Source organism: Chiloscyllium plagiosum, unplaced genomic scaffold (genome assembly GCF_037043375.1).
Source record: "Chiloscyllium plagiosum isolate Xiang-an unplaced genomic scaffold, Cpla_swu_hap1 HiC_scaffold_13, whole genome shotgun sequence".
In the NCBI taxonomy this organism is placed as follows: Eukaryota; Metazoa; Chordata; class Chondrichthyes; order Orectolobiformes; family Hemiscylliidae; genus Chiloscyllium; species Chiloscyllium plagiosum.
The window spans coordinates 41,922,745-41,934,846 of NW_028270151.1; the positions used below are offsets into that span (position 1 = coordinate 41,922,745).

General features: G+C 38.0%; 1 protein-coding gene across 1 annotated transcript in view; it reads left to right on the forward strand.

Moving 5' to 3' along the window:
- The window catches only part of dis3l2 (DIS3 like 3'-5' exoribonuclease 2), a 299,652-nt gene extending 289,877 nt beyond the window's left edge, over window positions 1-9,775 (forward strand). Inside the window, exons 20-22 of the mRNA XM_043702288.2 lie at window positions 2,213-2,317; window positions 7,254-7,355; window positions 9,232-9,775. Coding sequence (XP_043558223.2) covers window positions 2,213-2,317; window positions 7,254-7,355; window positions 9,232-9,333 — 309 coding nt within the window. The 3' untranslated portion in view covers window positions 9,334-9,775. The remainder of the gene's footprint in view (window positions 1-2,212; window positions 2,318-7,253; window positions 7,356-9,231) is intronic.
- Window positions 9,776-12,102: the final 2,327 nt, after the last annotated feature.

Below are 12,102 nucleotides of genomic sequence, written 5' to 3' on the forward strand. Positions count from 1 at the left end.
CCATGCTAAATTGCCCATAGTGTTAGATACATTAGTCAGGGGTAAATATAGGGTAGGGGAATGGGTCTGGCTGGGTTATTCTTCGGAGGGTCGGTGTGGACTTGTTGTGCCGAAGGGCTTGTTTCCATATTGTAGGGAATCTAATCTAAATTAAAATTTCACAGAACATAGCTTTTATACTGACACTGTTTTAGGTCAGTTATCAGAGAACAGAGTCCATGAGCCAGCCCACACAGCTTGCACAACTAAATTCAACTCAATTGCCCCAGATTTTGAGCTATACATGAATTTTTTTCTGGTTCTGTGATTCTGCCAACATAATAAAGGAGCCAGATTAAATAATACAATCCCCATAAGTCTGTTTAGAATGCTGTGCCAGAATCTGGTTTATGAAAGTAGGTTCAGAGATTATTACCATGGTTGATGGATGTTAACATGCTGCTTGTTCTCAAGATTTGGATGATGCCTTTATGAGCCATTACTCATTATCATGAGAGTAGTAATTATTTCATTGGGGAATAGGCTCAGATTTCACAAAAATCCATCAGCTTTTCATGGTCATTTTTGTTTTACTGCGCGAGTGTACAAATTGTTGGGTTTATTGACACAATTTACAATCATTTAATTTGAACTCAACCTATAGGGTGCTAGTCCAACATTCTAGTCACTATACAAGTATACCCTGGAACCATACATTAGATGTACTAAAATGAGTAATATTAAAAAAAGATATGTCCATGATGAAGGATTTATTATTATGAGTAAATTATTCTGGTTGAGTAACTAAACCAAAGCCTAATGAGGATCAAGACCATAGGTGGGCTAAGTTCTGGCTCTCTTCCAATTTATGCTATTCCTGGCCCTGCAACTCTCTCTCTACCAGCATAACTGTTTTCATTAAGGTGCTGTTTCTCCATTGCTGTTCAACAAAATCACAGTCTATGAAGACCTGAATCAAGCAGAATTGAAAACAAATTAAATTGTATCAAAGGCAGTATAATTTTAGATTTGAGTAATTTTCTGCTAATGGTAGAAGGCCCAATATGTGGGATTGATAATAAAATGTGTTCAAAACTTATAAATGCAATAAATTAAAATGGAATATAACATAGCTTTTATACTGACTCAGAGAGAGAGAGAGCAAGAAACTGTTTATGTGGAGAAATAGAACGTATTTCAAGATAGATGGATTACAAGGCTTTTGGTAAGAACAAAAGGAACTGAACAGCATATGGTAATGAAACAGCAAAATAGTATAAGCCTTTAGGACACAGTACTGAGTTTCACAACTTCAAAGCATGATCTCTGTCCTCCATTTTTTCTTCTCTTCCCCCCGCCTCTCTCCAAACTCGCCACCTCCAACTGTCATTGCTTTTACTTTCAGCAAACTGCACCATTTTCTCTTTGTCATACTTATAATTTATACTAATTGTACTACTTTATCTACTTTCTTTATCATCATTAGCACTCCCTTTGTCTTTTGCTCTGGTCACACTTGCAATCTGTTCCAGTTGCATCACTTCTCCCGCCATAAAAATCACCATTTTCCAGTTCCTTTCAATTCAGAAGAAGTCATATCAGACTTAAAACGTTAAGTTTGTTCTCTCTCAACAGATGTTGCCAAAACTGCTGGGTTTCTCTAGCATTTTGCTTTTATTTCAGATTTCCAAAATCCATTGTATTTTGCTACTGTTTCAGCTCTTTCAAGATGTCAACTGAGATTTTTGGATTTTTGCAAGTTGGCATTTATGGTAATCCTATGGAGTTTTTGGAATGCCAATGGACTTGCTTTAGTCATTTCAATGTTTAGTTGGATTAGGTTATAGCGCCTTTGTGATTAAATGCTGGGCAAGCAACCTTAAACCATAAATGCGTCATGGATTTGCAATGTTAAAGAAATGCAACTGGTGAAACACTTTTTTTTCCTCCTATTGTTCACTTATGTTTCTCCTGACTAGTTTCACAATAGTGGAAAACTGGGAGATGTAAATTGAATACATGATACTCAGATTCATAAGCAGCACATGCTAAAGCAATGCTGGATAAGATCGTAATTATTTTGAAATTAACTTAAATGCCTCAATTGCTTCAATTTTAAATGACCGAACTATAGAATATTGCCATGGATGTCTTGTGGGAAATAGTATGAATCATGCTTTTTTAAAAAATTGCACTTTATTCAATAGCTTTGACATTTAATGTATTCTTTTAGGAATGTGGCCCTCTGGAATCTGAAGCCATGGTAATGGGGGTTTTGGATCAATCCTTTGATGTATTGGTTCTACGATATGGTATCCAGAAACGAGTCTACTGTAATGTAAGTATTGTTTATTAAAAATGTCTGAAAGGTTAAATAGTTTCCAAATTAGTCATTCACTCAGATTATATTCTGGTGTTTGTTTTATAGCAGTTTCCAGATATAGAACTGTTAAATCCATTACTTTTAAAACTAATTTTGTCAGAGTAGGCAATTCTTAGAAACCAACAGAATTTTCCAACTCAACAAAAGAACTTTGTAACTACAATTATCAAGATGTCACCCCTCCATTATAACTGATTAACCCCAAAGCTGGCAAATGAGAGACAGATTGCTCTTAAATGGAGTTATGTACACATTTAATTGAGTGCATTAATGTAAACCAAACCAAATAGTCTGTATCTAACAGCTCATTAAATACATCAGACAACAATATGTTGCTAAGGTGAATTGCTAACATGAGTTTTGTTGTTAAGAATAGTCTGTTCTGAGACTCATCATATGATTGTGATTCAGTGGTGGCTGTTTAATTGCCCCAAGAGATTACCTTAGATCACTGGGATGTGCTGAAGCTGAAGAATTAGTGCAGTAGACAGCCTGTACTTAATAACATTTTATTGCTGAATTCCTCATAAGGCCTTAGATTTTTTCACCCTACACTGGTCATAAGCCAATGAAACTTGTCCTGTAAAGATTGATAATTTGTTTAAAATATTAGTGATCTTGGAAAAAAAAGTCACAGATTGGATCCACTAAATTTTCAACAAGTTAAAATTTCACTATCTGTAAAAAGGCTTTGGCAGAGGTCGGTTACCTCAGGCTGGACAGCTGGTTTACGATGCAGAGTGATGCCAACAGCGGGGGTTTAATTCCCACACCAGTTGACGTTAACATGAATTCCATGCCTTCTCAACCTCACCGCTTCGTGAACCTCAGGTTAAACTCATCACCAGTTATCTCTTTCTTAAGAGAGAGCAGCCTTGTGACCCTTCAGGATTATGGCAACTTTACCTTAGAATTTTTACATTATGTTTCATGTTATATTATATGAAGTAGTTCAGTCAAAGGCAAGAGTATTATATTTGAGAAAAGGAAATTATGAATACATGAGTCATAAATTGGCTGAGCTGGATTGGGAAAATGTATTAAAAGATATGACTGTACATGTGCAATGGACAGTCTTTTAAAAATTATTACATGGGTTATAGCAACTATACATTCTTTCAAGATGTACAAAGTCAAAACATGCCAGTTCAGTGTGACTGAAAGGAGGAAGTTAAGGATTGTATAACATTAAAAGAAAACTTTTATAAAGTGGCCAGAAAAAATACTAAACATGAGGATTGGGACATTCTTAGAATACAGCAAAGGAGGACCAAGAAACTGATAGGGAAAGGAAGAACAGATTACAAATGCAATCTTGCAAAATCACATACAAATTGGACTGTAAAAGCCACTACAGGTATGTAAAAAGGAAATGTTTGGTGAAGGAGAATGGACGCCATTAAAAACAGAGTCACAAGAATTTATAATAGGTAATAAAGAAATGGCAAAGGAGCTACTTTGTGCCTATTTTCACTGATGAAGATACAGGAAATGGTCCAAATTGAGAGATCCAAGTGTCTAGAGAAAATGAGGAGTTGAAGGAAATTAGTATCTAAGAAGATTGTACTGGAGAAATTAATGGGACTGAAATTCAATAAGTCTCTGAGACCTGATATTTCATCTCCCAGAGTGTAAGGGAGTTAGATAGTAAATGCATTAATAATCATCTTACAAAATTCCATCATACTGGAACGATTCCTGCAGGTTGAATGCCTATAAATGTCACCCCACCATTTAAGAAAGGAGCAAAGGAAAAAGCATGACTTTAAGAAAGCTTTTGAAGTTGGTTAGGAATATTGAAGCATATGGTGCAGGAAGTAAGGTATTGACATGAAATTAAAACTTGGCTAATGGACAGAAAACAGAGAGTCAGAACAACTGTGTCTTTCTCATATTGGTATTAGGTACCACAGGGCCACAATTGTTTATATATATCGGTACCTTGAATGTTGGAACCAAATATGGAATAATTTGAGGTTATTCACTTTGACAGGGAGAACAGATATGTCAAGTAATTCTTAAATGGTGAGAGGTTGCAAAATGTAGATATGCAAGTAAGCTTGACGTCCTTGTCACTAAGTCACTGGAGGCTAACATGTAGGTGCATTAGGAAAGTTAATACAATCGTAGAATCCCTACAGTGTGGAAACAGGCCCTTCAGCCCAACAAGTCCACATTGACCCTCCAAAGAGTAACCTGTCAAGATCCATTTCCCTACCCTATTATCCTATATTTACCCTTGACTAATGCACCTAACCTATACTTCCATGAACACCACGGGCAATTTAGCACAACCAATTCATCTAACCTGCACATCTTTGGATTGTGGGAGGAAACTAGAGCACCCGGAGGAAACCAGAGGAAACCAACCTGCAGGAATCGTTCCAGTATGATGGAATTTTGTAAGATGATTATTAATGCATTTACTATCTAACTCCCTTACACTCTGGGAGATGAAATATCAGGTCTCAGAGACTTATTGAATTTCAGTCCCATTAATTTCTCCAGTACAATCTTCTTAGATACTAATTTCCTTCAACTCCTCATTTTCTCTAGACACTTGGATCTCTCAATTTGGACCATTTCCTGTATCTTCATCAGTGAAAACAGGCACAAAGTAGCTCCTTTGCCATTTCTTTATTACCTATTATAAATTCTTGTGACTCTGTTTTTAATGGAGGAAACCCACACAGACATGGGGAGAATGTGCAAACTCCAACAGACAGTTGCCCAAGGCTGGAAATCAACCTGGGACCCTGGCGATGAGGCAGCAGTGCTAACCACTGAGCCACCGTGCTGTCCCATGTTAACTTTTATCATAAGAGGATTTCAATACAGGAGTAGTTAAGTCTAGAGCTTTGGTTAGATCACACCCGACATACTCTGTCCAGTTTTGGTCTCCTTATCTTAGGAAAGATATTGTCAGAGAAATGAAGTTTCAGCAAACCTGTTCCTGAAATGGTAGCATGGAAATGAAGAGAGATTGGGCAAATTGGGGCTGTATTTTCTACAGTTTTGTGGAATGGAAGATGATCTAATTGAAATCTACAAAATACTTGCAGTGATAAACAACGTAGATGTTTCTCATGTTTGAGGAGTTTAGAACCAGGATGCACGATTTAAAAACAAGGGGAATGCTATTTGGGACTAAAATTAGGAGATTTTTTTGCTTACACCCAGGGTGGTTAATCTTTTACTTCTCTACCCCAGAGGGCTGTGATAGCTCTGTTTTTGAGTATATTTTAAGTACTGGTTGGCAAGTTATTGATTTCAATCCCAGACGGAGTCATGAGGATAGACTTCAATCAGTCATGATGGTATTAATTGGTGGAGCAGGCTTGATGGACTGAATATCCTTCTCCAGTTCCTATATGACAATACCATGCATTGGATGTTCAGATCATTTCTGAAGTTGATATAATTTCATAAGTTAAAGCACACTGCTGGTACATCATCGGCTGGCCCAACCAGTTATGGCCATACTAGTAGGTGGCAGTAATGTACTTTTGATATGTAATGGATTCTGAAGCATTCTGTTGGTTCCAGTTGTTATCCAAGAAACACACTTTCACTTCACATGGTGATGTCAATGAAATTCACTGTCGATTACCTGGGATACTGTGGTAACGAGACTCTGTTTCCATGGATCTTCAGATGTGTCATCACAGCTTCCTGGTCTTAGGATTCAAAGTGAAACAAAATACCTGTGGGTGAATTTATTTTATTATGTATCACCAGATGAAATAAGGTTTGATTTTTCAAGCATGGAAGATGAAAGCAATTTTCGAGAATGCTGTTGGAAAATTAGTACTGCCACTGTTTGTAATTGGTTCTGTTTCTCTCTGTAAATTAAACTCAGCAACTGTGAATTTATTTCAGAAAGCTGCTTTGATTTTTATGTGCTGGTAAGAATTTTAAGAAATTAAGTTTTTACGCGGCATTGAATTATTAAATCAAATTGTTGTAGCATAAACCGAATGTCAATTGAGAAGATGACTTCTCTTTGACTTTTTAATCCTTATACTATTTTGTTTCTGTCAAGTTAAGCACCATGATAACATAATAAATGAGTGTAGCCAAAGTAGTCTTTAATCCATTGGTATGCTGTGCTAAACACTCCATCAATCTACCTGGTATGTACCAGTGTTGTAACATCACGTTGGATTAGCCTCATTTGCAATCTGGATAATATCTTGTGAGATGTTCATTCAGAGGGACTTGCTGAATTTTTGTAGTTGTCGCCTCTGTAAGGCTGATTTGCACTTTTGAGAATGAGTACTTCAGAAAATAAGATGTATTGGAAACTTAAATGTATTCATACAACTGCAATTAAAGTTTTCAATTCATACTGATAGCTGGAAGATTAAGTGTGTTCCCTAATCTGAAAGTGTTTTGTTTTCAATCTGCAAATCATTGCAAAAACTTTGGGGAAACTTGTGTGTTGCTCTGAATTATACTGTAAATTTACTTGAAGAATAAAATTAATCTTTTCAAAACTCTATTGCTCTGCTTAGTCAGCACAGAATATTTTCAAATGTTTTAAGTCAATTTATGTTGGTTAAATGTGGAGGCACATTGCTATGGTAATTTAGAAGTGTTATGAATAGAAATTTCCATACTGGAATCTCACTAGGCTGTTATCCATCCAAAAGATCATACAAGTGATTTAAGCACTTAAGTACAACCTGTGGAAAGGTTAAATGTGCATGGGAAATATTTTCCTCCATTTGAAGTTGCAAGCCTGACTTCCAGCTTTGAAATGTGTGGAAACATTTTGCATAAACATAAATCATTTCATTGTGTACACTTTTCTTCTTCATTGCCACTGCCAAAAGTGTTCTTCCATTCAGTTAATGTTAAGTATCCACTTCCTCCTTTGCCTTTGCTGTAGGGCCTTCCTCTCCAAGGATTTACTTTTCACAAAGTAGGAAAGAAGCCTGAACTAAGATTGATGTGGGAACCAGAAACATCGGACCAGAAGCCAATTTATCAGGTATTTGTTTATGGCTCTGTGACGAGCAACAAATATCTATTGAATTATTGAAATTATTTTGTCACTAGATCTGCAAATGTATTTTCCATTTTGTTACTTTTTAAAAGTGTATTCTCGACATAATTGCATTCTCTGAGTTTTGTCAAGAAGGGTGAAAATGGAAAGCTAAGAAGTAGGTGCAGGAAGAAACAATGTAGTCTCCTGAGCCTATTTGACCATTTTGAGATGATTATGGCTATTCTTCTGCTTCAACTCCACTATTTCACCTGTGTCTCATGGTTCTTGATTAGGGACCAACAATCTACATATTAATCTTAAACATAATGAAGATTAAAATATCCACAATGCTCAGAGTTAGAAAAGTCCAAGATTCACAACACTTTCAGTAAGGAATTTTCTCCACATATCCATCCTAAATGTTCAGCCCCTTATCCTGAGACAGTGCCCCATGTTCTAGATTTATCAACAAGGTGAATAACTTCTCAATGTCTACCAGGCCAATCCCCTTTAGAATCATGCGTGTTTCAATAACATCAATTCTCATCCTTCTGAACTTCAGGAGTATTGGCCCACTTTACTCAACTCCTCATCATAAGGCAACCCTCTCATCCCATGTACCTGACTTGAGATCTATTGAACTTTGCTGCACCATCTCCATGCAGAAATCCTTTCTTTAAATATAAAGGTAAATCCAAACAATGTTGTAGTCTGACCAAAGTCCGATATAACTGTTTTCAATTAACTTCAATGAAAAATTCTAATCTCTTTGGATTGTTAATTTAACTATGTTGAGTTCACAAAGTTACAATCTGAGTGCACTTAATGAACTTTTGTTTGTACTTTTCTCTTGTACTATAATTCTTTGACAATGGAGGGTGACATCCATTTGCCTTCTGAATTACTTACTGTGTCTATATGCTGACTTAGAACGCCCAAGGATCTGTGAACATCAACAGTTAGAAGCTGTACTTTTCTGTTCTTAGAACCAAAATTAATAACCTCATACTTGCCCTCATTATACTCCCATCTGTCAACTTGCTGCCCATCCACTTAACCAGCACTTTTGTACCCTCTCACAGCTTCTCAACAAGCTTTGTTTTATCAGGAAACTTTAATAATTTACTTTTCATCTCTCTGTCTAACTCATTAGTTTAAATTATAATGTGTGATATCAGGAAAATTGCTGGCCTTCCAACTTGAAAATGCCTCATTTATCTTTATAATCAGCTTCCTGTCAGTTAACCAATCCCATATCAATGCTAATGTAATATTCCAACTGCATGTGCCCTTGACTTGCGAATTTGCCTTAATGTGCGGCACCTTTTGGAAATCCAAGCACAGTATATTCCATAAAAACCGAAAGAACTGCCAGTTGTGAGGAAGGGTCACCTGACCCGAAACATTAACTTTGATTTCTCTTCACAGATACTGCCAGATCTGTTGAGCTTTTCCAGCAACTTCTGTTTTTGTTACAGTACATTACTATGAACTACATACCCAAAAATACTGACAAACAGCTTCCAGCAATATACTGACAACAAATGTCGAGGCAACTGGCCTGTAGTCCCTTGTTTTCCTTCTTCCATTTTTTTTGATCAGCATTACAGTGTCACATTTAAATTATCTAAATTCAATGAAAAATGCTAATTTCTTTGGATAGTTGATTTAACTATGTTGAGTTCACGAGGTTACAATCTGAGTGCACTTAATGAACTTTTGCAAGTCGTGTTCAAGGTTCACACATTTTCTTTTATTGCATAAGATAACTATCATTTGTGAAAGAGTACTGCAATTAAAAGAAATGTATTTATAATGGCACCTACACTTTATTTATTGAGCAACCCTTATTGACTTGGCAATGAACCTTGTCTTTTAGGTAGTAACCATTTTTGCATTGGTGGACATAGTCTTAAAGTCAGACAGCACAGCCCTGAAGTACAGTGCCATTCTCAAGAAACCAAGTGGAGCTCGTGAATAGTCTTATATGAACGCTGAAACATGCTGCTGAAACCAAAGTTACTGTTAACTGGAAAGTTTTTTTTTTAAATACACTAAATATTGTTTAAAAATCAATAACATTTTAATGGTAATTTTAAGTTTTAGCTGCATAGAGCTATTGGGGCAAGTTTTAGTTTACGTGCAAATGTGTTGTATTTGGTGGGAAACTTCAAAAATGCACTTTGTTGCATATGTTTTAACAATTGTATTATTTTCATAGTGCATTTCGATGTTGTTAGAAACTGAGGTTAGAGACAAGCAATAATATTTGAAACCAGAGTGTGGTAAACATGAAGTGATATTTAAGTCAAGTGTTGTATGATTTGGAATATGTATTTCGACCAGCACTGTGCACAGAGTAATGAGAACTATCTGTTGTAATGTATTCTGAAGCAAATAATAAAACAATGCCTCACTCCAAATATTCAGTTTTTGCAATTTTTACTGGTTAACAGTTTATGTTCTCAATAGCCTAGGCCTTCACATGATTACCACTTATTTGAACTTGACCCTGTTTTGAAGCCACTTTGCATTACTTGCCAAATCTTAAAAGCCTGGCTTTCCCAGAAATGTGAAGCATACTTCCCACAGAGCACACTATCACAGTAATGTTGAGTTTGGGTGGGTGGGGTGGAAGACAGGACATGCCCTCCTTTTCCAGCAATAGCCCCAATCCAGAGACTTGAACTGAGAATCTAAGCTGATACTTCCGCATAATGTTGAGCAAATTATTGCATTGTTGGCGACTTTCATGAACGTTATCTCACCTGGAATACTCCCTGCAACAGCCTCCCAGCTCAAAGTGCTTCAACTGGAAACAACTTTGGCAATGTTTCATCAACTTTGGCCGGACTTATACACTTACTGGTAAGCTCCTGGGGAGTGTTGCTCTGTTTAGACCTTGGAGTGCAGTTTCATAGTTCCTTGAAGGTGGAGTCGCAGGTAGTTAGGCTGGTAACGCAGGCATTTGATACCCTTGCTTTTATTGGTCAGTGCATTGAGCATAGGAGTTGGGAGATCATGTTGCAGCTGTGTAGGACATTGGTTCGGCCACTTTTGGAATACTGCATTCAATTTTGGTCACCTTGCTATAGGAAGGATGTTGCGAAACTTGAATGGGTTCACAAAAGATTACAAGGATGTTGCCAGGGTTGGAGGCTGAACAGGCGCGGGCTGTTTTCCCTGGAACATCAGAGGTTGTGGGGAGGAACCTAACAAAAGTTTATAAATCATAGGGGGCATGGATAGGGTGAATGGCCAAGATCTTTCTCCGAGGGTAGGGGAATCCAAACGAGAAGGCATGGGTTTATAGTGTGAGGGGAAAAATTCAAAAAGGAACTGAAGGGGCAAATTTTCACACAGAGGATGGTGCATGTTTGGAATGAGCTGCCAGAGGAGTTGGGGAAGTGGGAACAATTATAGCATTTAAAAGATATCTGGATTGGTATATGAATAGGAAGGGTTTAGGATATCTGGTTAGCAGGGATGTGTTGGACTGAAGAGTCTGTTTCTCTGCTTTACATCTCTACGACTCTAGCGCACATCTAACTTTTGCCTGTTCCTGCCTCACAGGACTTATTTCTTCCTTCCTCAACTCTTTTTTCTCTCCTTATCCAGTCCCTCTCCACTTACATCTGCAATTCTTTGTCACTTTCAGAATTTTCAGTTTGCAGGCTCCAAGTGTCTCCACTTTACCGTGGATAGTCAGTCCCTTTATATGTCACCCCCCCATCAGGATGATCTCGGGACTCTCCACTTCTCCCCAGAGAAAAGGCCTGAAATGTCCTCACTCTCTGCCTGATGAACTCATTCTCACTTTGAATATCTTCTCCTTTAAGTTCTCTCACTTTCTTCAGCTCAGAGGTGTAGCCATGGGTACCCCCGTGGGCCCTAGTTATGCTTATCTCTTTGTGGGGTACATAGAACATCCCTTATTTGAGTCATCCTCAGATCCCCACCCACAACACTTTCTCCAGTACATCAATAACATCACTGAATTAATGAATTAGCTTTATTGTCATGTACTCAAATGAGTACAGTGAAAAGTTTACAAGTTGCTGCTTATGGTGCCATTTTAAGTACAGAGGTCCCAAGGTACAGCTTTTTCAATTATAGTTCTGGGGAAATGGAGAAGAAAACAAAGTCCAGCATTGAAGATTTAGGAATAAATAAAACCGATACAGAGAGAGACGGTCTTCCGACCTAGTCCATGTTAACACTGAGCCACCGGTCCACACTGAGTCTTGATCCAGACCATGCCAGGCCAAGAAACCACCATGTACTGCCCAAAGGCCAGCATGTTGGCCTCCATTGAGAGATTGCCGGGTACCCAAGAAGATGCCACGCCAGGCCAGCAGATTGCCACGCCAGGCCAAGAGTTTCTGAGCTGGGCTGAGAGGCCACCTCATCAGGTCTGTGCTGAGGCCAGGAGTTCCAAGGCTGAGAGTTCTGAAGCAGCTATTCCCCTCCCCTCACCTCAGCATTCCACAAGGACCACGCCTTCCAGGATACCCTTGTCCACTCCTGCTTTCTGAACACCATCCCCTAAATCCCAATGGCACCTTCCCATGCAATTGCAAATGATGCAATATCTGCCAGTTTACCTCCTCCCTCCTCACCATCCAAGACCCCAGACATACCTTCCAGGTGAAGTAGTGATTTACCTGCAATTCTTCAATCTAGTCAATGTGGTCTCCTCTACATTGGGGAGACAAAACGCAGACTGGGCAACTGCTTTGCAGAACACCTA